This window comes from Eutrigla gurnardus (genome assembly GCF_963514095.1).
Source record: "Eutrigla gurnardus genome assembly, chromosome: 3".
Classification (NCBI taxonomy): Eukaryota; Metazoa; Chordata; class Actinopteri; order Perciformes; family Triglidae; genus Eutrigla; species Eutrigla gurnardus.
Window position 1 is genome coordinate 1,883,242 of NC_139917.1, and position 26,326 is coordinate 1,909,567.

A 26,326-nucleotide genomic window follows, 5' to 3' on the forward strand; every position below is an offset into this window, starting at 1 on the left:
CATTGCGAAATGCGAACGCGCCGTGAATTTTCCATACATACAGTAAAATGTAAATATGTAATATTTAAACACAGATAGTGTAATGATTTTTTGCAGCTAGAACACAGCTCAATGTAGGTGTATATTAACGTTACAGAAGCAAAACAAAATAAATATTTAACGAGACTCACCAACACGTCACGTGACCAATATTTGGTTTCCTCTCTATACAGACGGTCCACTGGAGCTAGCTTGCCTTCTTCGCCGCTTCGAAAGGAGAGGTAAATAAACCCGTTTTGATTTCATGATGAAATGCAGGCGGCTGCAAAGGATCCAGCGGAAGAGACCCCATCGATGTTGTGGGGACTGGACCCGATCTTTTCTGCCTTCGCCAGGCTGTACGTCAGAGACATATTGCAGATGACAGAGTCCATACAAGTGCCGGGTAATGACAGCTAGACACACAAAAGTCGTTTGTTTTATTGACTGTGTCCTTGGTCTTTACATGTTGAACCTTCATAGGCTATACTACAGATCTGAATGTTTGTGTCCAAGAGCTAACTTTAGCTGGACACACAAATCTATATATGGCTAAACTAACCAATGTAACAACTTATAAACAAACGTCAGTTAAAGTGAATGTAATTTTAGCAAGTTAGCTAACGTTAATTAATTGGCTCATTTGTAAGTTTAAACTTGTTCAGACATATTTTCGCGTGTGTGTGTTTTATTTAACTTGTAAATTTACACAAGTGTCATATCTATGTGACTTTTCACGGTAAGAAATACCTCTTTTTTTTTGACTCAGTGGCCCAATGGACGTAATTGATGATTTGAAAATGTCTTACAGGTATTTACTTCTACAACTTGCATCCGATCTATAAAGTTGATGTACTTGGGACAGTGGTTTACAAGAGAGAAAGAGAAGACTTCTTCTGTTATGGAGGTGATCTTGCTGTGTGGAACAAAGAAGCCCCAATATTCTTCACACTCTCCTGTTATTTAAAAATAGCATAGCTTTGACTCCCCAATCCCCTCACACATGAAACAGATTGTGAGTATGTTTCCTTCTTTTCACAGTGGATGATGGTACTGGCGTAATAAACTGCCTATGCTGGAAAAATGACCTGTTTAAAGAGGCGGAGGATCCTGCTAAATGTGAGTTTGCATTTGTATGAATATCAGTGTTCGTCAGCCATATTACTCCATTTAGAATAGCTTGTATGAACCTCAAAGCATCTGACTACCGGTAGCTTAATTTGGTCGTGTTAATAACAGACACATAATGTCAATATCACCAAATGTAATCTCAACACTTTGTCACAACCTTAAGAGAGTAATGCTAGATCTATCTGACCTCACTCAGACCGTCACCACGGTCTTTACCCTGAATGATACCATCATCTCCCTATCCTTGAGACCATATAACAACAAAGTCATGTGACTGACCTTAAGGAGGCTTGGCTCGTCCCCTATAAAAGCACCCAGGTGAGCCTCTTCCTCTTTGCCTCACTTGCCTCATCCGTGACCGCAGGTAAGTAGCGTTTTTGGGACTCGACATTTAACAATCCGTCACTGCGGTGCAGGTGCCTTGTGCCCTGAGGTTTGTATGTGGATTGTTTCCTTTGAAGCTTGATATAAGCATGACGGAGGTTACACTGCCAAAGTGCCTCTCTTTGTTTCAGGGGGACGTATGCTTGATTACCTGCAGCTGGTGGTAAGTGTTGTTGTTTTCACAGCCTTTTCTCCACTATAGGTGTGAATTACCAAGTTACGTTAAGCGTGTTCAGAAGCCGCTTTCTCTAGTTGTATTATTGTTAATTTCTTCCCCCGCTGTGCACGCACAGTGAGTGGGGCTGATGAGCTTAGGTTGGTCACAGTTTGTGCTTTTTTGCCGACCCAGTTTAGTTACATCTTAATAAAATTGACAAGTAGCCCCCTGGCCTCTGCACAGCAGGTGGGCTTGTTTTGTTTTTCTCCCATTTTTTGGGTTAAGTTCTGCCAATTGTGCCTACACATGTTTTTCACCCTGACTCTCAGAGTGTGTTGGACAAGACCGAACAGTCTCACCGCGCAAGAGACTGTGTGCACTTTAAGCAGGCCCACGGCTCCGAGGTATGGGCCTAGGGGTCCCCAGCATTTACACCAGCCACCTTGGGCTCGCCAGGAGCCATGGCGACAGCATACTGGTGTCTCGACCTCTGGTGATACACAACCACAGTCGCACCGTCGGCAGGGGTCTCAGCCCCAGCCTCCCGGTAGGGAGGCGCCTAAGAGGAAGCGCCCCCCAGAGGTTCGGGGCATCGGGCTGGTGCCCCTTAGGGGTGGGGGAGCCGCCACAGTCCCTTCCCAGCTGTGCCTGGACAGGTAGGAAGAGAAGGTTTCGGACCCCTGGGTGCTGGCTACAGTGTCCACGGGTTACAGTGTCCACGGGGTACAGGATCCAGTTTCTTTTATTCTCTGTATTTTCTTGTGCCGAACAAAAAGACAGAAAACACCTTTTATAAAGGTTTTGCCTTTCAAGATGCTGACCACGAGTCAGATCCTGAAGGCTGTGGAAAAGGGGAACTGGTTCACTTCAGTGGATCTGAAGGACGCTTACTTTCACGTACCCATCTGCCCGGACCACAGACCCTTTCTCCGCTTTGCCTTCCAGGGGCAGGCCTATCAGTTCAAGGTCCTCCCATTTGGCCTCTCCCTCTCATCAAGAGTGTTTACCAGGGTCGTTGGCGCGGCTTTGTCTCCTCTCGAGCTGTCGATCTGTTCGCCTCTGCGGAGACATCACACTGCAGGATGTGGTTCTCCCTGACGGGCAGAGGGGGTCTCTGGGTCTGGATGCTCTGCTCTTCTGCTGCTCTGGGCATGGTCCTTCCTCAGTCCCTCTCTCAGGGATAAGATGAGGCTGTTTTGAGGACTATTGGTCATGCCCGAGCCCCCTTCACCCGTGCCAATTATAACCAGAAGTGGAGGGTGTTCTCGGCATGGTGTCGACGTGCACTGGCCGACCCGTCTATGTGTCCCATTGGGCTGGTTCTCCGTTTTCCTCAGTCGCTCCTGGACTCAGGGAGGACTGCTAGCACCATTAAGGTATCCACTTCTTCTCACTACTCATGAGGCAGTGGGTGGGGTAACCGTAGGCAGGCACCCTTTGTTGTCTCAGTTCTTTAAAGGGACCTGTCATCTCTGTCCGAGCAGGTCCCCCAGGGCTCCATCATGGGACCTCCCATTGGTGTTGAAGTCCCTGACTCAACCTCCTTATGAGCCCTTTGTTTCTGCCTCAGGTAGTTAGCCCTCAGACAGTAGGGGAATTCGACTTGATGTAGCCACCTGCAGCCACTACCTAACGTGATGTATTGTGGGTTGAAGCGATGCATGATGGCTAGAATTTGTGTCCGACTTAGCAGCCGACTGCAAAGACGTCACAGGGTCGCGACCATATCACGTGACCCAAAACATTGCGGGAACAAGTTTTTAAGAGCCGCTTCTTGCAGCGATTGGCAGCGCGGTCTACGGCGGCTGCGACCGGCTTGTCCACACCTCCGCTACAGCGGAATGGTTCTTATTGGTTAAAAGTTGAATGACGTGTGTTCAGGTCTGCACTCGGCGGCCACCTTGTGGTGAGATGATTTAATGATTTGCCTTTTTATTTTGGTCGCTTTGATGTCATGGCTTGATCCAAAGTTCTGTGCATTTATTTTTTATTTTATTTTATTGGTTTATTTCAGGGACATTGCACACTGATCAACAGCCAAACTGTAAGTGAGCCAGAGTTAGCCAAAGAGGCTAGTTTTCATCTGTAGTCCCTGGCCAGATTTTCAAAAGGCAACCTAAAATTACAGAGATAAAAAGCATGTATAAGCATTAAAAAACAACATAGTAAGAACAAATTGACAAACAGAGGCAATAGATAATACAAAAAACACCCAGCATACATATGACATTATACCCTGTAGACATTATCTCATTATGCAGCAGGCCACAAACAGGACAAACACACCTACATAAAAGCACATATACAGCGGCATAGAGCACAAACAAGCAGAGCAAACATATACAGCAGCATAAAGCATAAACATGCAAGATAAACATATACAGCAGCATAAAGCACAAACACACACCAACAACACATTGTTTTAGACACTAACATGCACAGCACAAGACATGACATGAGCATGGGTAACATGCAGGCAGGACACGACTGTAAACAAAGAAGACAGCAGTGGAAGCATTTGCAGTCCTAATGTACACATAACTGATTACCAATAAGCCACATTTTCAGCTGTCCTGAAAAGGAACGGTAAGAACTAATGTTTCTGATATGGCCTGGTACTGAGTTCCATTCCTGAGATGCTGTAACTGAGAATGCTGAGTGGCTAAAGGCACTTGTTCTAAGCGGTACAACACAGTCTCCTCTGGACGAGCCTCTGGTTGTCCGGCTTGTATCTGACCTCTGAGTGATACACTGTTGAAGTGGTGGGGGGGCTTTATTATGCAGAATTTTAAAAATAAGGCAGATATTGGCATACTTTATTAAGTTATACCAACTCAGAAGTTTATACTTCTTTAAAATTAGACAATGGTGGTAGGTGTTTGACTTCCGATCTAAGACTTTGAGCGTTTGTTTATATAGAGTTTCAAGTGGTTTTAGTGTTGTTTGATTGGCTTGTGCAAAACTGGTCAGACAGTATGTGAGATGTGACATTATCATTGCATGCATATATAACATAGCTGCATCGGTAGTCATTGAGTTTCTAGCAAAGCGAAAATTTGATAAGTTGAACTTAACCCGGTGACTAACTTTTTTAACATGGGATTTAAAAGACAGGTTAGAGTCAATCAGAAGGCCTAGGTACTTAAAGTCTGAGACAACTTGTAATTTTTCACCAGAAAGCATTATGTCTGGGTCAGGAGTGCAGTATTGCTTTTTGGAGAAGAACATGCAGACTGTTTTTGATGTATTTAGTTGAAGACATGTGTGGATTAGCCAAGTTGTGATGCGGTTCAGTGCATTAGTAAGCTTTGCTGCAGCCTGATGTTTGTTACTGCCATGTGTATAAATCACAGCGTCATCAGCATAAAGCTGAATCTCTACATCAGAGCACACAGATGGCAGATCATTTATGTAGAGGCTGAACAGAAGTGGACCTGGTATAGATCCTTGTGGGACACCAGTCAGAGTATCCAGGGCAGTCGATTTTTGATTTTTGACATTCACACACTGAGTTCTATTCTTTAAATATGATTCTGACAACTTGATGTTGTTGGAGAAATTAAATGAAGAGAGTTTAGCAATGAGTACATTATGATTCACAGTGTCAAAGGCTTTTCTCAGATCCAAGAATACAGCCCCAACAGTGCCGCCCTTGTCCATCATAGACTTAACTTTTTCAAGTAACAGGCAGTTGGCAGTATCTGTGGAATGATTGGTTCTGAAATCAAATTGCATGGGATGTAATGAGAAGGGGCTGTTGTTTAAATGGGAGATTAGTTGTTCTGCTACCCACTTCTCTGCGACCTTGGATACTACGGGCAAGATGCTAATTGGTCTGTAGTTACAAATATCATGAGAGTTGCCTGACTTAAAAATAGGTGTTACAATGGCTGTCTTCCAAACATTTGGGAATACCCCTTGTGAAATTGACATATTGATGATCTGTGTGATGGGGGTTGCCAATACATCTTTAAGTTGTTTGAGCATAACTGAGTTCATACCATACATGTCTTTTGTGGTGGAAGTTTTAAGGGAATTTACAAGTATTTGAACTTTGCTGTCTGTAATGCAATTAATGTTAAAAACGGGCAAAGTGGTATTTACAGGTATGAGATTCACACATGGTTGAGGGAAACATTCTGTGATCTCATTAACAGAATCAATAAAATATTCATTAAAAGCTTTAGCCAAATCTGCTGGATCTTGCAATAGGTTACCATTGTTTTTTAGTTCTAGTTGGCTGTTGCGCTTTAAATTATTATACCCTATAAGCTTCTGAAGCTGGGTCCAAATTAATTTTGTATTGCCTTTTGCGTCATTAATGATACTTATGAAGAAATTTGCTTTGGTCTTTCTCATCTCCTTGGTAGATTTATTCCGCAGCATAACAAATGTGCCTTTGTAGTTCCCCCGATTAGACATTAACACCCTTTTAAGCGCAAGATCTCTATCCTTCATCAATTTCAATAGGTCAGAGTTTAACCTCTTTTGATTTTTTTTGCCTTTGACTTTTTTTGTGAAATGATTTACTATATTTTCAATTTCATTTGTAAAAATTCTGCTATCCTCTTCCACGTTTATTCCTGGCATTAAGTTGGACCAATTAGTTTGATGCACAGCACTTTTAAAATGATCAAGCTCATTTTTTGGGATCCTGAATTGTTCAAACCTTGTACTACCAGTTTGGAACCGTTTCTTAGTGAGTTTTCTAGATATCAGTGTAAGATTATGGTCCGAAAGGCCAGTAATTAAGTTAAATGACTTAATTACTCTTTCAGGTCGGTTACTAAAGATCAGGTCGATCAGGGTTTGGGAAGAGGTTGTTATTCTGGTAGGCCCGTTAATTAATGTGTCAGATCAAACTGGTCTGTGGTTTGTTTGAGAGCCTTCCTATTTGTCTTATCTTCCCAGTTGATATTGAAATCGCCCATTATTATGACCTCTTTTCTTGAATCACATTCCTTTAACAAGCTTTTCAGATGTTCATAGAATCCAGTGTTGGAGGAGGGTGTATAGGATTAGATTTGTGCCAAAAGAAACAAACAAAAAATAGGAATGTGAGAGAACGTAAAACTAATTTCAAACAAAAAATAGGAATTTGAGAGAACATAAAACTAATTTCAAAAATAAAACATATAACTTGCAATCAAATAATTTGTCAAATAGTGTAAAATATTGACATTATTTTGTTTACGGTTCCCTCTGCTTCTCTCTCTAAGCTCAGACCTTTGCGCTGACTCGGCTTTGCGTTCTCTCTGCTGCTCTCTCTCGTTTGCGCTCCCTGATTTTTTGTTTGCAGTTTTGGCACAAACCTCTCGGGTGGGCGGGCTTTCTGAGCAGAGCATGCCCATTGGCTGATTAGTTTTTGACTGACACAGATCAGTAGGCTCAGTGACCCGGAAGTTAAATGTAGGTAGCTGGCGCGCAAACGGAGAGAAGGAGAAGAACAACAACAAGAGTGACAAGAAGAACAAGAAGAAGAACTAATTAAATGTAAGTATTTATTACATACATATATTGTCTGTGAGTAACATTTTGTTGTGTTATAAGTTATAAGTAAAGCAAAGCAAGGTCTCGGAGAGGAAAGAGGGATTTAATTTAGCTTTCCTGTCAGAAAAGGCTGTATAACGGCAAGGTAAATCACTGAGTGAGTGAGATTAGTTGAGATACTAAACGTTATGGTGCTTTTTATTCAGAGAGACGCCAGCTCCTCTACTTTTTACTCCCTTACTAGTATTTGTTTACAGGGCTGTATGCCCCATCCAATGTAGCGCCGACGGACAATGCGGTGTCTACGGTTACACACGCAAGTGTGATGATGTCATTTGTTAAAAATCACATAATTTACCCTGTGAATCAGGGGAGACTGATGGAGCTGCCTTGTTAATACCTTAACTGTCACCTTCTCTCTGTTGAACAATGTAACACTGTGGGACCTGATCAGGACCAAACAGGGGGCTACATGCAGTCCCAGTGGGGTTACTGGCCTAGGTTTGTCTCTCTGAGCAGTATTGGTCTAACTTGTTATAACTTACTGTCTTTCAGCCAATGGAGGATCTTTTCAGGGATCAATGTGTTGATGCTGACCCAGATGATGGAGTGGTAGTGTCACAGATCGCCTGCCCCCTGTCAGACCTGAACCTTGCTGTCCTTCAGGGATTAATAAATCCCATGACATCGACATTGAGTCATCGGGAGCTTTATATTCAGACACTTCATCTTGTGCACAGACTATGTTCCTGCAGTTGAACTCCCAAAAACATGTAGTTTTTGTATTTTGTATTTTATTTTTTTCCTTTTGTACAATGTAAGGCATATAGAGTTACAACTGACCCTAACTGTAAGTTGAAATGACAAACTAAACTGCATTAAACATCAAGTTTGTGGCTATGCAAAGTTGTTGCAAAAGTTAATAACTAGATATATCAAAAACAAATCTTAGAAGTTTGGAAAAACACATTAAAATCAAACAGAGTTCACATACCCTTCAGTTTTAACAGTGAACAAAAAATGTAATATACAGTGGGTTGCAAAAGTATTCACCCCCCTGTGGCATTTTTCATGTTTTGTTGCCTCACAACCTGGAAGTAAAATTGATTGCTTGAGGGTTGCATGGTTTCATTGACAGAACATGCCTACAACTTTGAAGTGTATTTTTTTATTATTATTGTGAAGCAAACAACAAAAAGGACAAAATAACAGAAAACTTCAGTGTACATAAGTATTCACCCCCCTAATGTCAGTACTTTGTAGAGCCACCTTTTACGGCAATTACAGCTGCAAGTCGCTTTTCATAAGTGTCTATGAGCTTACATTTACATTTACATTTAGGTCATTTAGCAGACGCTTTTGTCCAAAGCGACTTACAATAAGTACATTTGTCAAAAGAAGGAAACAAAGAAACCACGACGTATCATTGCCGATGCAGTAAGAGCTAAAAATAGAACAAGTGTTAGGTCCTCATCTGAGTAAAGTAGTACTTCAAGAGTAACAGTGCTACGATCCAAGTTTTTTTTTTTTTTTTTTTTTTTTTTTTTTGCGGGTGGGGGGGGGGGGGGGGGGGTCGAGGGAGGGTGTTAGTGGGTCATGCTATGTAGAGTCGAGGTGAAGTCTGAACAGGTGAGTCTTGAGCCTTTTTCGGAAGATGGCAAATGACTCTGCTGTCCTGATATTGGTCGGGAGTTCGTTCCACCACTGAGGCGCCAGAACAGAGAAGAGTCTGGACTTTGCTGAGCGACATTTGTTTGATTTCAGCGATGGTGGTACCAGCCGGCCAGCTGAAGTAGAGGAGCGGAGTGCTCGCTTCGGGGCATGAGGTTTGACCAGTGTTTGAAGGTAGGCAGGTGCCGTTCCATTGATGGCCCTGAAGGCCAGTGTCATCGTCTTGAATTGGATGCGCTTGCCACATCTTGCCACTGGGATTTTTGACCATTCCTCAACACAAAACTTCTCCAGCTCCTTGATGTTGGGTGAACAGCAGTCTTCAGGTCAAACCAGAGATTCTCAATTGGATTGAGGTCTGGGCTTTGATTAGGCCATTCCAACACATTTACATTCTTCCCCTTAAACCATTCGACTGTTGCTTTAGCAGTATGCTTCGGGTCATTGTCCTGCTGGAAGGTGAACCTCCTTCCCAGTCTCAAATCACAGGCAGACTGAAACAGGTTTTGCTGTAGGATATCCCTGTATTTAGCACCATCCATCTTTCCCTCAACTCGGACCAGTTTCCCAGTCCCTGCTGCGGCAAAACATCCCCACAGCATGATGCTGCCACCACCATGTTTCACTGTGGGGATGGTATTCTTGGGGTGATGGGATGTGTTGGGTTCCCGCCAGACATGGCGTTTCCCTTGGTGGCCGAAAAGTTCAATTTTAGTCTCATCTGACCAGAGCACCTTCCACCATACATTTAGGGAGTCAGCCACATGCCTTTTGGCAAACTCAAAACGTGCCTTCTTATTTTTTACGCTAAGGAATGGCTTTTTTCTGGCCACTCTTCCATAAAGCCCAGCTCTATGGAGTGTACGGCTTATTGTGGTCCTATGCACAGACACTCCAGTCTCTGCTGTGGAACTCTGCAGCTCCTTCAGGGTTACCTGTGGTGTCTGTGTTGCCTCTCTGATTAATGCCCTCCTTGCCCGGCCTGTGAGTTTTGGTGGTCGTCCCTGTCTTGGCAGGTTTGTTGTGGTCCCATGTTCTTTCCATTTGCAGATTATGGATTTGATGGTGCTCCGGGGAATCATCAAAGATTTGGATATTTTTTTATAGCCCAACCCTGACCTGTATTTCTGAATCACTTTGTCCCTGGCTTCTTTGGAGAGCTCCTTGGTCTTCATGGTGTGATGCCTCTTGCTTTGTGGTGTTGCAGCCTATGGGGCCTTTCAGAAAAGGTGTGTTTATAGTGACAGATCATGTGACACTTAGATTGCACACAGGTGGACTTCATGTCACTGATTATGTGACTTCTGAAGGTAATTGGTTGCACCAGAACTTGTTAGGGGCTTCATAGCAAAGGGGGTGAATACATATGCACATGCTAATGTTAAGTGTTTTATTTTTTTAAAATTATTGTTTTATAGATATTTCTCTCATTTCACTTCACCAACTTAGACTATTTTGTGCAGATCCATCACATACAATTCAGATTAAAAAAACATTTCAATTACAGGTTGAAATGTAACAAAATAGAAACAAAGAATAGAAAGCCAAGGGGTGTGAATACTTTTGCAACCCACTGTACCTTAGATTCTATAAAAGCCTTCACCACATTTGATAGCAGTTTCCATATTTGCCTTGAAATCACAGTAATCAAGACAATGTGCAGTGGGAAATGTGATTGTCTGTGTGCATGCACTAACAACTGGGTAACAAATTGTGTGGTTTGGCATCCGTTCCACACATGTGTGGTCAAAGTGGACAGTGACAGCAAATGTCTCTCTCTCTGAGAGAAGTAGATGTCTGTGTGACTGTCCTGTCAACCACTGCATCACGTCCGGGACAGTGAGTGCATCCTCATCCTCTGCAGTTCCATCTGAGGACATTCAAAATGAGACAATGTCAAAATAGCTGAATCCAATCGAACAAAACCAGACAGACATGATATTACTTTGCAGCATCTATTTTGGGTCTGCAAAATTGTGAGATCCTGTTTACAAACTGGGAAAGGATACATTTTCTCAGCAGCGATCCAGTGGGTGTCAAGAGTTTTATTCTAAGTTATGTGCACGCTACAGTATTAAAGATTCATTTATTTAACTGGCTTCATCATTTGAAGCTTCAACAATTTTGTAGTGGTTGACAATAGTAATAGCAGTAATGCTGTACTAGTAAGGTTAATAATAGTAGTATTACTGGCAGCAGCAGACCAAATAATGTAATGGCACAGTGGCTGTAAAAAATATGCTGGATGTAGTTAGGCAAATTGAGAAGCACTGATTTAACCAAAGTGGGGTCTAGGAACCCCCAGGTGCAGCTATACAAAATTTAAGTGGAAGGTGGCACAACAATAAAAAAGTAAATTACAGTGTAAAGGTGCTTTGCTAAGCACACTCACACCCCCTCCTCAATTCTAAGAATTGTCTGTCCTTTGCTGTATATTCTTCATACAAATGACTGTATAAGTCTCAAACATTTATCTCCCAGTTTTTTCTTATGGTGTAAACACTTGCCTTCAAGCTCCTGCAGGAAATCCTGGAAGTTATTTAGGATCTGTGCCTCTCTTGCATTCTTCATGGTACCACTTTCACTCATTGTTGGGGCCAAGTGCGACACAATGTAGTACGAGTCCACCTGAAAAACACATCCAGGAAGAAGAAAAATGAGTGTATGAGTGTATTAGCTTCATTTTGTCGATCTAAAATATAAGATGATTTCAATTAAACCTGCTATACTTAGAACCACAGGCGCACCAACATGCCTTTTATTCAAGAGATCATAATAACATACCTTTTCATCATCACCAGCTACGAAGAGGTCACGGCAAACTGCTCTGTTCCTTTCCATGACACCTATTAGGCCGTAAAGTTGCAGTCCCTCACGAAGCTGCCTCAGCATGACTGTTCGTCTTGCAGCTTGGTGCAGCACAATTGCTCTTCATATGGATACAAAAGAAAAACGTATGTCATGTACAGGGTTCCCCCATTTATTAGTAGTCAAGTAAATTCTAAAACGTATGTAATTATTTCAATGACGCAATATAATTTATGTGATTTTTAACAAATGACATCATCACACTTGCGTGTGTAACCGTAGACACCGCATTGTCCGTCGGCGCTACATTGGATCGGGCATACAGCCCTGTAAACAAATACTAGTAAGGGAGTAAAAAGTAGAGGAGCTGGCGTCTCTCTGAATAAAAAGCACCATAACGTTTAGTATCTCAACTAATCTCACTCACTCAGTGATTTACCTTGCCGTTATACAGCCTTTTCTGACAGGAAAGCTAAATTAAATCCCTCTTTCCTCTCCGAGACCTTGCTTTGCTTTACTTATAACTTATAACACAACAAAATGTTACTCACAGACAATATATGTATGTAATAAATACTTACATTTAATTAGTTCTTCTTCTTGTTCTTCTTGTCACTCTTGTTGTTGTTCTTCTCCTTCTCTCCGTTTGCGCGCCAGCTACCTACATTTAACTTCCGGGTCACTGAGCCTACTGATCTGTGTCAGTCAAAAACTAATCAGCCAATGTGGACGCTCTGCTCAGAAAGCCCGCCCACCCGAGAGGTTTGTGCCAAAACTGCAAACAAAAAATCAGGGAGCGCAAACGAGAGAGAGCAGCAGAGAGACCGCAAAGCCGAGTCAGCGCAAAGGTCTGAGCTTAGAGAGAGAAGCAGAGGGAACCGTAAACAAAATAATGTCAATATTTTACACTATTTGACAAATTATTTGATTGCAAGTTATATGTTTTATTTTTGAAATTAGTTTTATGTTCTCTCAAATTCCTATTTTTTGTTTGAAATTAGTTTTATGTTCTCTCAAATTCCTATTTTTTGTTTGTTTCTTACAACAACAACAACATACAAAGCAACAAGGGCAAAAGACATTTGAGGTGAAAGAGTTACAGTTACACCAATGCATTCCAGATCATTGTCAGATGACCATATCATTTGACTACACTGTCAAATTGTGGTGTGAGTAGGCCAATTTATATGATGTGAGGTCTGGTCTGGTTAATACAAACATAGAATGATAATACAAATATACTGAAAAAAAAGAATGCCTTCCACATGTTACCTTGCGTGTGTGTGTGTGTGTGTGTGTGTGTGTGTGTATATATATATATATATATATATATATATATATATATATATACATACTGTATATACAGTATATATAACATATAACATATGCTCTTTGGTTTGCTGCCGTGTTCTATCGCTTGAGCACCATAGTCATGTTGACTTTGTTGTCCGACTTGACGGCGTTTGGCTACAGTCTCTTTTAGAGCCCGCCCCCTCAGACACCTGCAGCTCTCGTCAGCGTGATAAGTCAAGTCAAGTCAAGCCAAGACCATCCTGAACAAGCCTAGTGAAGGAGGTGAGTCTCACTACTTTGGGCCCCGTGTGGCACTCAAGGCTTACATCAACGCAGTCAATCTCTGAGGTGCTCACATTCTCAGCTGTGTGTTTCCGGGGTGACAAGTTGGTTCTCCCTGTGTCAAAGCAATGTCTGTCCCACTGGGTTGTCAATTCCATATCCGTGGCATACTCTATGCAGGGCCTCCCAGCCCCAGGAAATGTGGTGGCTCACTCCACCAGGCGCGTAGCCACCTCCTGGGGTGCTTTGTGGGGATCCCTTTTCCTGACATCTGCACAGCAGCTTCGTGGAGTGCCCCCTGTACCTTTTCCAGGTTTGACAGGGTCAACATGGCGTTGCACTCCCCACTGGGCTCCACTGTTCTCTCGGCTGCTGGACGAGGTGGTGTGGGGTCCCCTGTGGACACTGATGGTACTTGTCATCCAGAGTGAAAACCGTGGTGATGGTCTGAGTGAGGTCGATCGATAGAGCCTAAGTTATGACTATATGGATCTATGAGACCGAATGATGACCGTCACATCTCTTGGCGCTCAGAACGGGCTAAGGCGTTCCAGGCAAGAGGAAGAGGCGTGCTCACCTCGGTGCTTTTATAGGCGGCGAGCCAAGCCTCCTTAATGTCAGTCACATGACTTTGTTGTTATATGGTCTTGAGGATAGGCAAGGCAAGGCAAGGCAACTTTATTTGTATAGCACATTTCATACACAAGGCAGACTCAAAGTGCTTCACATCATAACATGTCATACAATAAATTGAAAAAATAGAAGAATTAAAAGAAAATAAAGGCACAATTAAAATGCATTACAGAAAGACAAGGAGAATAAAAACATTTTTGCAATAATTAAAAACAGTGCAGACATTTAAAGATTTAGCAGAAAGCTATGGTGAACATTAAAGTTTACAGTCTAGTTATAAAAGTGGTCAGAGTTGGGGCAAGTCTTACATCTTCAGGAAGTTTATTCCAGCTATTTGTTGCATAGTGACTAAATGATGCTCTCCCGTGATTTGAGTTTACCCTGGGAATCACTAACAGATTGGTCTCGGAAGATCTTAGTGGTCTAGAAGGCTTATGAAGTCGGCCCTAGACCATGTAGTGATTTATATGTGAGCAGGAGGATTTTGAAATCAATCCTCTGACATACAGGGAGCCAATGTAAGGATTTAAGAATTGGTGTAATGTGCTCACATTTTTTGGTCTTTGTAAGAACTCTAGCAGCAGCGTTCTGAACAAGCTGTAGCTGCCTGACAGTTTTTTTTCGGAAGACCTGCAAGGAGACCATTACAGTAGTCTAGCCTACTAGTAATAAAGGCATGTACAAGTTTTTCTAAGTCTTGAGCTGACATGAGCCCTCTTAAGTCTTGCTACATTTTTGAGGTGATAGTAGGCCGATTTTGTTACTGATTTGATGTGACTGTCGAAATGTAAATCAGAATCCATAACAACCCCAAGATTTCTGGCTTTATTTTAGGTTTTCAGGGACAGAGAGTGAAGGTGTTGAATCACTTTAAACCTTTCTTTTTTAGCACCAAAAACAATTATCTCAGTTTTATCCTCATTCAGTTGTAGGAAGTCTTTGACTTGCTCAATGCACTGGCACAGAAGATCTATGGGGCGATAGTCGTTTGGTGATAGCACTACATATATTTGGGTGTCATCGGCATAGCAATGGTGGTCAATGTTATTATTTTGCATGATTTGTCCTAGTGGGAGCATGTAGATGTTGAATAAAGTCGGCCCCAAGATTGAACCTTGGGGGACTCCACACGTTACATTGGTAGGTTCTGATACAAAGTCGCCAATGGAAACAAAATAGTTCCTGTCTTGTAGATATGACTTGAACCAGCTTAAGACTGTGCCTGAGAGCCCCACCCAGTTTTCCAACCTGTCCAAAAGTATTGAGTGGTCGACAGTGTCAAATGCAGCACTGAGGTCTAATAGCATTCATATTGAAGTTTTGCCAGAGTCTGTGTTAAGACGGATGTCATTTACAACTTTAATAAGGGCCGTCTCGGTGCTATGAAAAGGTTGAAATCCTGACTGGAAGTTGTTGTGGCAGCCAGTTGAAGCCAGGAAGTGATTTAGTTGTTGGAGGACAACTTTCTCAATTATTTTACTTATGAAGGGTAGATTTGTAATTGGTCTGTAGTTGTTGATAATAGAGGCATCTAGGCTCCGCTTTTTTAGAAGAGGTTTAATGAAGTTTTGAAGGCCTTTGGGAAATTGCCTGATTGAATAGATTTATTAACTATTTGCAATACGTCTATTGATAGGCAGTCAAAAACATTCTTAAAAAAGTTGGTAGGTAAAGCATCAAGGCAGCAGGTGGATGATTTTAGATTTGTCACCGTTTCCACTAGAGTTTTAGAGTCTATGGCATTAAAGCTTGCCATGATTGCTGTGTTACTTTTGCCTGAACAGGGTGGTGATCCAACTTTTTTGTTTGAGATATTGATGGCGCATCTGATGCCTTCGATTTTAATAGTATAAAAGAATGCAAACTCATTGCATTTCTGCGTGGAGTGGAGTTTAGCTGGTATTTGTGTTGGGGGTTGGTCAGTCTGTCAACAGTTGCAAATAGGGTTTTCGCCTTATTAGTGTTGTTGTTTATGATATTGGAGAAGTATGTTTCTCTCGCACTTTTTAAGACTAAATTGTAGGCCCGGAGGCTCTCTTTATAGATGTCATGGTGAATATGAAGTTTAGTACTCCGCCAGATTCGTTCAGCCTTCCTGCACTCTCTTCTCTGGGCTGTCACAACAGCAGCTTTTCTCCAGGGTGCCTTTTGCTTACCAGAAATCGTTTTAACCGTAGCAGGTGCAATGACATCTATGGCATTCAGAATTTTGGAATTAAAGATGTTTACAAGATCATCAGCATGACAATGGTTTAGAGGTGGTAACGAGGAGATGGCATTTTTAAAGAGTACATTGGCATGTTCATTGATGTACCGCTTTTTGACCTTATTTGATTCTGTTTGTGTGTCAGGAATGAAAGCAATATTAAAGAAAACACAGAAGTGGTCAGACAATGAAGGAGGGTTGCACGGTATACCGGTACTAATTTGGTACCTGGGTACTGAGGCATTTAAAACGGTACTATATTGCATTTGGACGGGACCGGTACTTGCAGCGCCGCCGGCAGCGGCCGCAACAGCGCAGCGAACTCGCCACGTGACGTCACTGCCTTGTAAATACAGCTGAGAGGACGAGGAGCGAGCCGCAGCTTGGGGAAATAAAAACAAAAAGCAAGCAAGCCGGAAGAAAACGGCTAGCAAGTTAGCTAGCAGCGTGGACTGGAGCAAAAAACGGAGCAGGAGAGCGCGAGAGAGAGAGAGAGAGAGCGCGAGAGAGAGAGCGCGAGAGAGAGAGAGAGAGCGCGAGAGAGAGAGAGCGCGAGAGAGAGAGAGAGAGAGCGCGAGAGAGAGAGCGCGAGAGAGAGAGAGCGCGAGCGAGCGAAGCACGGAGGAGAACGGCTGCTGCAACCGTCATCACGCCGCAACTTGCGGACAAACCAGCGCCGCGAAGTGCGATATGGCCGTACTTTAGCTAAAAACAAATGAGCAAGGCGAGGCAGTTAACGCCGATGCACCACTGTGTAAATGGTGTTTAAAAACATGCATGGCTAACGGCGGAAACACCTCCGACTTAGCCAAACACTTAAAGGACAAGCCCCCAGACCTGTACACTGAGCTCAGGGAACGACAGGTCATTTACTCAGGAAAAAAAGCCACATTCAGTGCTAAAAGCAAGCGCCATCGCCCTTCACTCTTAACAAAAGTAGCTCTGGAAGAAAAAAATAGAGCTGGTTTATTTATATTATTATATTTTATATTATATTATTGTATTTATATTTTAACATTTTTAAAATTGTGTGCATTAGAAAAGCTTGTCTTTGTGGTATTTTATTTTGTTTGCTGATTAATATGTTATTGTTCTAAGATTTTCTATTAAAATAAAGTCAGTAATGACATTTTTTGGATTCACTTTTTATTTGAAAAAGTATCGAAAAGTACCGAAACACATGTTGGTACCGGTACCGGTAACAAAATGTTGGTATCGTGACAACACTACAATGAAGGATCAGTCACAAAAACATCAGAAACATTGAGACCTTTTGTGATAATCAGGTCCAGGGTGTGTCCCTTACAATGAGTAGCCTCGTTCACATGTTGAGAAAGGTCAAATGTGTCTAGAATATTAAAAAGTTCTTTTGCACCCTTGTCATTCAAATCATCAATATGAGTCACCAGTCAGGGTTCGACAATAACGGTTGCCCGATTGCCCGGGGCAAGTAAAAATAACCGGCGGGCAGGTAGAACCTGTTCAGACTTGCCCGGTCGGGCAAGCACAAACTCCGACAAATTCGTATCATCTGTCTGCTGCTGTGGCGGCGGCAGTTGCAGTGTGCTTGAGTTTTGCTCTGCCGTTTCCAACATGGCGGCCGGGCCACAAACGATCTCATTTTACAGTTAAACTACACGCTAAAGCATGTTTCTGAAAACATTTGAGGTGGGAAATGTGTAGTGCAGTAACAGAATCTGGATTCATATTTGATCAACACTGCCTAGTTTGATAGTTTGAACGAAGTTTCTGGAGCCGGCGGCACTGCGTTGGACGGACGGCATTTGCATAAAGTTCAATCCATCGAACTTTATGCAAATTCACGTGCGGCGACAGGGCCGCCAATTCGACGTGCCGTATATCATGCGGAGCTCCTGCTCTACATAGATGAATGGGATCCGTTGACTTGACGTCTGCTGCCGGAGTTGGTGTGTCTGTACCATGAGCCTCTGTGCTGACGTGCTGACGTACCGACGCAGACGTACGGTGACGTTGTTTCACTTCCGCGGGAACGACAGCTATCGCAAACAAAATTTAGACAGCCATAGCAAGTCACTTCCTCACCTGGCCTGCGTACAGGCTAAAAAACACAGAAATGTTCCCGGACCGATGGACCGTTGTGTCCAAAGACTCTACCTGGAGAGCCACAACCAGATAACAAAATGTCTAACGACAGCTTATCATGTCGCCAAAACGGAGCAGCCGTTCACGCAGTATGCATCTCTTCTAAATCTCCAGACGACAAATGGAGTGGACGTCGGGTCAAGATACAATGTCACAACATTTCTTTCATTGGTTGGAAGAGAGCAGGGAGAAGTTTCATATGAAATGTAATGACAAATGAAAAATAAAAACAGCTTTCTGACAGAAGAAGTGTTGTGTAGTGTCGTCTACAGTCAACAGATAATGGATTTTAGTAAGATATAAGTCTTGAAGAAAATTTGCACAACACCGCGGCGCCACAAAAAGAACCTCTTAGGCAGGGCAAGTAAGAATTTAGGCAGGGCAAGTAGATTTGAAAAGTACTTGCCCGATGGGCAAGTAGGAAAAAACCTTAACGTCGGACCCTGCCAGTTATAACTAGGCAGTCAAAATCAGTGGAGATGCTAGACAATAATTCAGTAAAATAATCGAAAAAATTTGACGAATATTTAAGTGGCCTGTAAATAATTAACAGGAGAACTCTGGGAGAGCATTTCAGCACAGCACAAAGATATTCGAATGATGGAAAAACACCAAGTGACATCTGTTTCCCCTGAAATTTATTTTTAAATATAGCAGCAACCCTTCCACCTCTTTTCCCAGATCTACAAACATCAATAAAATTATAGTGCTGTCTCGATCAGAATGCTTGCACTGTTATTTTGTTTTAGCCATGTTTCAGTTAAAAACATAAAATCAAGTTTAGAAGTGGTAATAAAATCATTGACTAAAAATGATTTGTTATTAAGAGACCCATCCTGATGGTGTTATTGACAGGCTTTGAGGTTGACTTTGATTTTGAGAGAACAGGAATGAGATTGTTTAGGTTAGCTGTGTGTTCAAGTTTCCCAATGTTTACTCTCTTGGTTGTCACAACAGGAATGCAGAAGGTGCCATGTTTTGATGTAGGCGACCTTGGGTCCAGCTGATAATGCGGTCTACTGCTGAACCCTTTTCTGTCTCAGTAATATTCAGGACTGCTGTCAGGGTGGGGAGGGGGTGGCCACAAGGGGGGGGGGGGGGGGAGTGAGCAGCGTCACAGCTGGGATGAACTGCTGGAGGTGGATGTTGAGTGCGTGGAGTGGGGGTAGGGGGTAAGAAGGGGGAGTGACGCTGAGGGGGAGACCGCTGAGTAGGGCGGGGGGTAGGTGGGGAGGTTTCTTGGTAGCTCTCCTCTCCCCAGCTGTCCGCTGCTGTGTCCTACGAGGCAGTGGGGTTGAGGAGGCGCTGTGCCTGGATGGAGATGGTAACGCAGGCCAGCCGGTCAGATCACAGATATCGGGGCGCTGGGTCCTGCCAGATATCCGTTCTCCCATGTCACAGGGAAATGGTCTTCTCTTTGGCTTTGCACCAAGTGTGTTCCAGGGAGGATTATCGCTGGTAGATTTATTACTGTGTACAAGATCCTCCTGTTTCTTCATAGCTTCATTATTGCTAGTTAGCTGGGTTCTAGCATGCTCCTGTCCACTGTTTTGAGTCAGTGCTAGAGTGGTGTTGTTCCCACAAAGTCCATTCACTTCTACATTTACTTCTAACCGATTCATTTTTGTTTCCAGCAGTAAAATCTTCTGTAGGAGTTTATGGTAATCTTCTGTAGAGAAGGGAGGCATCTTCTGCTAATTACCTTTAGCAGGCTCAGGCTTATCTTGTTTGGTAGGCCTCCTCGTGTAGCATTGAGGAAGTCGTAAAAATATTGAAAAATGGCTGTTTTATCTAAAAGAAAATATAATCCCACTGGTTTTGTAAGTATCCAGAGCTGCTGCTCTTTGTTTCTTATTGAGGAGAAGCAGATAGCGAAAAATAGCAGAAAATCGCAGGCAGGGGTGAGAGCAAAGAGGAAAAGCGTCTGCACTGTATGAAAGCCGGAAGTCTATGATAGGGAGATGATGGTATCATTCAGGGTGAAGACCGTGGTGACGGTCATTGTTCGGTCTCATAGATCCATAGTTATAGTCATAACTTACGTTCATGGGGCTCCAAGAAAAAGTGGTCTCAAAATAAATGCCAGAGAACCCCAACATTGCTTCCCTAACTTAGGCTGAGGTCGAAAAACATCTAATTTCTTTTCCTGACTTTTTCCTTGACCTTGATGGAACACATCATGAGGTGAAGGAAAGATGAGAAGGAGAACTCATGAGGAGTTAGGAAAAGACAACAGCTGTGCTCAGAGAATCTGACCACACTTTAAATAAGCTACATAATTATAATGCAACACTTATTGATGCATCTCCTCTCCTTTGGTAAAGGATGGTCCAGTGTTATTCTAAAGGAGATAAGGAAAGAAGCACTGAAGCACCTTTCCTTAGATTTTAGAGGATTCTAACAGCTCTCTCTTATCATGGCTGACACTAAGATACGTAGATTGTTTCACTGAGTCAGGAAGCTGAGGAAGAGAGAGACTTTTTGAGCATAGCCTGACCCTGGGAGTAGATATGCAGGTCCACTGTTCAGGTGTGAGTGATCCAGGCAGTACGTGTGTGTGTTTGTGTGTGTGTTGGAGTTAAAACCGCTGCTGCCGTTGCATCTCTACATGTGCCCTGTAGCATAGAGCCTTCTGGTCCGTTTCCATGAGGGATGTACTGATACTGATACCAGTATCGTTGCCGAAACTGTTGTTTGTGTACTCGGAAAACTACTCAGAAACTCAGAAAACAAGGTTGATGAGAGCAGACTTTGGAGGACAGAAAGCCGAGGCCAAGAGCTCAAAGAAAATCTAATAATTTCATCCTTCCTTTGAATGAAACTCTTGCTTAGTGCAGCTTTAAAGTGTAGCATCATTATCGCTTCACACATTATAGTATAGATATATACAGTATTATTCTACATTTACCCCCAAACCATCTGATATCCAAATGGTTTGTCCTCTCCAGCAGGAGGAAAACCCAGTGACGGGGCTCAGGGAAGCTTCAACCCGGTTTCTGAGCTGGAGAAGCTGAGACAGGCCCAGCAGAGCCGCTGCCGTCTGGAGATCGGAGAGCTGCTCCGAGTCAGAGGACCGGTGAAGACATCCAGGCAGCAGAGAGAAATCATGGCCTCCACCTACTGTGAGTGTACAGAGATCCTTCGTCACCAGTTTACCTCCCAGCTACTGGCTACAGCTCCCAGGAAATGTGCTCAAATATGAAAATGCATCGGCACACACACACACACACACACACACACACACACACACACACACACACACACACACACACACACACACACACACTCTTTATTGGCCCATTCATCATGTGAGTATCTGTGGGTGTGTGTGTTCCCAGATAAAGTGAATGACCCGGTGATGGCGGTCCAGATAGCATGGATGATGGAGGTTCCTCAGCTCTACAGACAGTGCTATGACAAACCACTCCAGCTGCAACCTAATGCAGAGGGGTACAAATGAGGACCATTTACAAACATGCGTCCCTGAGCATGGCAGGACAGTAGATCAACGCTGTAGCCACATATAGACAAATGATTAAGCCAAACGGAAAAACTGGTGTCCAAAAGGGTGATAGTCAAAATCCTAGATAGTGATGGCCAAAATGCCAAACTCGAGGCTTCAAACTTGTAGTCCACAACGTTGGAGAGACACCATGGACATGACACTAAAACCATGGAAAATAGAATTCTTGTTGCCCATCCTTGTTGCACGTACCCATTGAGCAATTTGACGTTTTAAATCTGTTTAATAATATAATAATAATATGCATCCAGTATATGACAGGTTCATTTTTCTGTAGACGTCTAGTTTGAATTTGGGATACTCAGGGTTTAAAGGTGAAAGTTTACTAGACGTCTAGTTTTAGCCTCGATGTTGTGGTTAAAATATAGTCTGAATCCGGGCTGAACGAGTAAGTCTTGGTCTATATCAGCATAAAAGCAGTGATTCTGATAACATTCTGTTCATTATGCAGCCCTAGAATATTAAATACATTGCAGTAAGTTTTTGTCTTGACATGGAACAACAACGAACACAGCCTCTAATTTTCATATAAATATAGGAAGAGCTAAACAATGGAAATTCTGATGATCACTATCTCTCTAAACCGATTTTTTTCTGTCTGCTGTTCAGCGAGTCGGCCATCGATTCCCTCAGCAAGGCAACCAATATCCTGAAGGATTTCTTTCAGCAGAAGTCGGTGACCAGGTTCAGACCCTATGATGTTCAGGAACTCCTGCAGCCTCTGATCTCCAGCCAGCCTCCAACAGCAGACCCGGTACGCCCAGATCATCATAATACTGGAACCATTTCCTTTTGAAGATGTGTGCTGGTGTTGGGATGAAAGCAAAGTCAAACGTCAGACTGTGTTTGAAGTGAGCTTCTCGGGCGGGAACGATGAATGGAGGGAGGAAATCCAGCCAGGACTGGATTTCTAGCTTGGAAGCTATTTTTGTATTCTTTCATTTGACATTTCATTCTGCAAACTGGAGAAGATGGCATCATACTGAGCAATTTGATAGGAGATAAATGATCTGAACATCCAAAACTAAAAGTGAAAAAACAAATTGTGTGTGATTTGAACAAACCTGGTTGATGTTTGTGCCATTTTCAAGTCTAATATCTGTGTTTCCATGCTGGTGTGTTGCTGTGAAGGAGCCTGTGGCGGGTCCATCTGCAGGCCAGCAGCTACGGCAGCTTCTGAAGGAGGCCCTGCAAGTCTTACAGGACGAGGGGGTGGTGTACCGCAAGGTCAAAGCCGAAGATGAAGTCTATCATGTAAGAAAGGATCCCCTCTCCCCACTTCAGCAGGTTACCACAGTGAGATTCATGCTGTCGTTCCTCACCAGGTGACGTCACATGACAAAGACCTGCAGAGAACCGTCAAAGACATTATCAGGGAGGACTCCAAGCGAGACAAGTGTAAGTACACGTCATTCCCTTGCTCACTGGTTTGGACAAATTTTGCATTTCAGTTTTATTTTTGTTTTTTAAATTGAAAATCAAATAAACGCTCATTATTATTATTTTTGTTTGTTTTTTTAACGTTTCTGAATTTAAAATGACCAAAAGACACACAGAACACTTTCAGTACAGATCGGATGCCTTTTTATGATGCCGCGTGTAAAACCCATCTTCACCGCTCTGTGAGCCTTTTGTAAGAATGGAATCTGCAGCAGAACCATTGGCATTGAATACAAATGATATGCCTATCTTGCATATCTAACACTTATTGTCATACAGTCATGTACTCATGTTGATAAATGTGAATGGACAGAGACAACCATTTAATTTCACTTAACTGGATGTATTTCTTTGGAACAACATACACATGAGTAAAAAAAATGAAATGAAAATGAACTGTCAAAAAAACAAAATTCTCATAAACAACATTCCTAATCAACATGAATAAATATTACATGTCCTCACTTCTCAGTGAACTCTTAACTGATCATATAAACTTGTAACTGGAAGCCTAGAATCCTTTTTTCTTGTCAGTTCCAACCTTGGAAATGAAATAATATTAGTCACCTGGTTGTCCACGTTTAAGATAATCCGTTATTTGTTCCACAGTGGGGACATTTCTAGTGTTACAGCAGCAAGTGGGACAGTTAGCTCAATCAGAGAAGCCCCAATTAAAAAGCAAGACAGGGTAAAAACATATAACCAAATGGTTGAATTCACATAGGAGATATTGAACGGTTAAATTAATATTCCAGAGTGAGTGAACAGTGTTGTTGGTTTCCTGTAGCAGCGTTGACTGTGTGACAGCAGCAGTAAGGAGGAGCTGCTGGAACGCTCCTTCACTGAAGGATATAAAACAGCTCTTTACAGAACCAACAACACGTGCTGAAGAGCAACATGGGCATTTGTAGTCCATCTTCAGAACATTGTAGTTTCACCCCAGCTGATGAGAGTCAATAATCAGCTATCAATCATTCCCTGTTGCATTTTATTAGTTAGCTTAGTTAAAGTGTGGTCAGATTCTCTCTGTGATGTTTTCCATTCAGGTGGAGGAAAAGTAGCAGATTTCATGTGTGGGTGTGTTTCAGCCACCGAAGGTTCAAATTGAATGTGTTACTCCACCCACTAATGGGGATAGTGAGGAAGGATCTACCCTGACTCCTATTCCTAACTCCTATTCCTGACTCCTATTCCTGACTCCTATTCCTAACTCCTATTCCTGACTCCTATTCCTGACTCCTATTCCTAACTCCTATTCCTGACTCCTATTCCTGACTCCTATTCCTGACTCCTATTCCTGACTCCTATTCCTAACTCCTATTCCTGACTCCTATTCCTGACTCCTATTCCTGACTCCTATTCCTGACTCCTATTCCTGACTCCTATTCCTAACTCCTTTTCCTGACTCCTATTCCTAACTCCTATTCCTGACTCCTATTCCTGACTCCTATTCCTGACTCCTATTCCTGACTCCTATTCCTAACTCCTATTCCTGACTCCTATTCCTGACTCCTATTCCTAACTCCTATTCCTGACTCCTATTCCTGACTCCTATTCCTGACTCCTATTCCTGACTCCTATTCCTGACTCCTATTCCTGACTCCTATTCCTAACTCCTATTCCTGACTCCTATTCCTATTCCTAACTCCTATTCCGGTGAAGTGGAATACCCCCCCCTCTCTCTCTCTCTCTCTCTCTCCGTCTCCGTCTCTGTCTCTCCGTCTCTGTCTCGCTCTCCTGCAGCTGAAATACATTGAAAAAAGTAAACTCCATAAATCCTCTTTTAAGTCTCCATAGTAGAGTCCGGCCAATATGGGATTTTTACATTTCTTATTATTTTAATCTTGGCATTCGTGTGTTTTTTATCAATTAAATTCAATGGGGCTTTATCGGCATGAAATTTGACTTTCTCTCTGCTGGCCAAACTCTGTAATGACACCATTTCTGAATCATCGTAGCAGCACTGACCATGTTAGATTCCTCAATCTAGATACGGATATATCTGCGATATTGGCCAAGTCAATCGGCTGACTGATAAATGGGACTCTCCTCCAGGAAGTTGTTCTAGCCGCGTGCTGACAGTTGCTTCCTCTCGTCCTGCAGATACAGAGAAGGGCTGCCACATCCTGCACATCCTGTCGGCCGTCAGGCAGCGCTACAGCCTCAACGTGAGCAAGGCCACACTGGAGCTGGTGCTCCAATCACTGGAGTGCAACAGTGACATCGTCAGCACCAGCGACAACCACTACACTGTGTTCTAACCCGGCATTACTGCAGATACCACGCGTAGTCAAATGGGAGCGTCCAACACATCTGAAGTTAATCATGCCCCTTCTATTGCTTTGTTCATGACTGTTGTGAAGTATTTGTTACATTTTAAATGATTGCTGCATGTTGTGTGCTCAGGTTAAATATTACATTTGATATAACTTTATTTGACCTAAATACACAGACATGAGGGAAGCTTTCAGGACCACTGATGGAAGGATTTATGTATTTACTTGTAAATGTTGAATAAATAACAGACCAGTAGTAGTCGACCGTAGTCTTGTGAGTGTGAATATTATGATGTCATTTTTGGAACAAGGTTGATGTTCTGAGCTATGGTTGGGACTAAGAACATTCCGTTCTGCACGTGCAGAACGGAATGTTCTTAGTCCCAACCACACACTGTAGAAGTGGAGGTAGTCATCATTCAGGTTTGTGATATACCATTTTGAAGCCTTGAGTTCTGCATTTAGGCCGCCACCATCTTGAATTTTTTGCAACCAGTGAAGGAAGTGACCATATTTGGACTGCAGAGGAGCGATAGGTGGATCTGACGAACAACAGCACACTTACTGGATCATCGCCAAGCCCACGTTATGATTCAGAGCTATTTTCTCAGACTGTAGAAAACTCCCTGCTGAGCTACAGAATAAATGACACAGTTGTTTGAGCATGCTGCGTAGCATTCATCATGGTGGGTGAACTAAACTTCATGTGCAACATCGGTGGAAAGCCCCTTTAATCACAAATGTATGATTTGCCTGAAGGCCCTTTTATGTTCTATTAATCCGTTGACTAAGTGAATGAATTGCTTCATAGTCTTTGGGGCCCCTAAGGATCAGCCTGGGGCCTGTGGGGCCCCTGAGGATTGGCCTGGGGCCTGCGGGGCCCCTGGAGA

General features: G+C 42.8%; 1 protein-coding gene across 1 annotated transcript; it reads left to right on the forward strand.

The window, feature by feature from the left end:
• Positions 1-212: 212 nt before the first annotated feature.
• On the forward strand, positions 213-25,695 carry stn1 (STN1 subunit of CST complex). Its single transcript, XM_084004985.1, has 9 exons — positions 213-424; positions 830-925; positions 1,060-1,137; positions 21,146-21,319; positions 21,536-21,647; positions 22,330-22,474; positions 22,852-22,974; positions 23,046-23,118; positions 25,264-25,695. The coding sequence occupies exons 1-9, from the start codon at positions 292-294 to the stop codon at positions 25,419-25,421; spliced, it is 1,092 nt and encodes a 363-aa protein (XP_083861111.1). The 5' UTR covers positions 213-291; the 3' UTR covers positions 25,422-25,695.
• Positions 25,696-26,326: the final 631 nt, after the last annotated feature.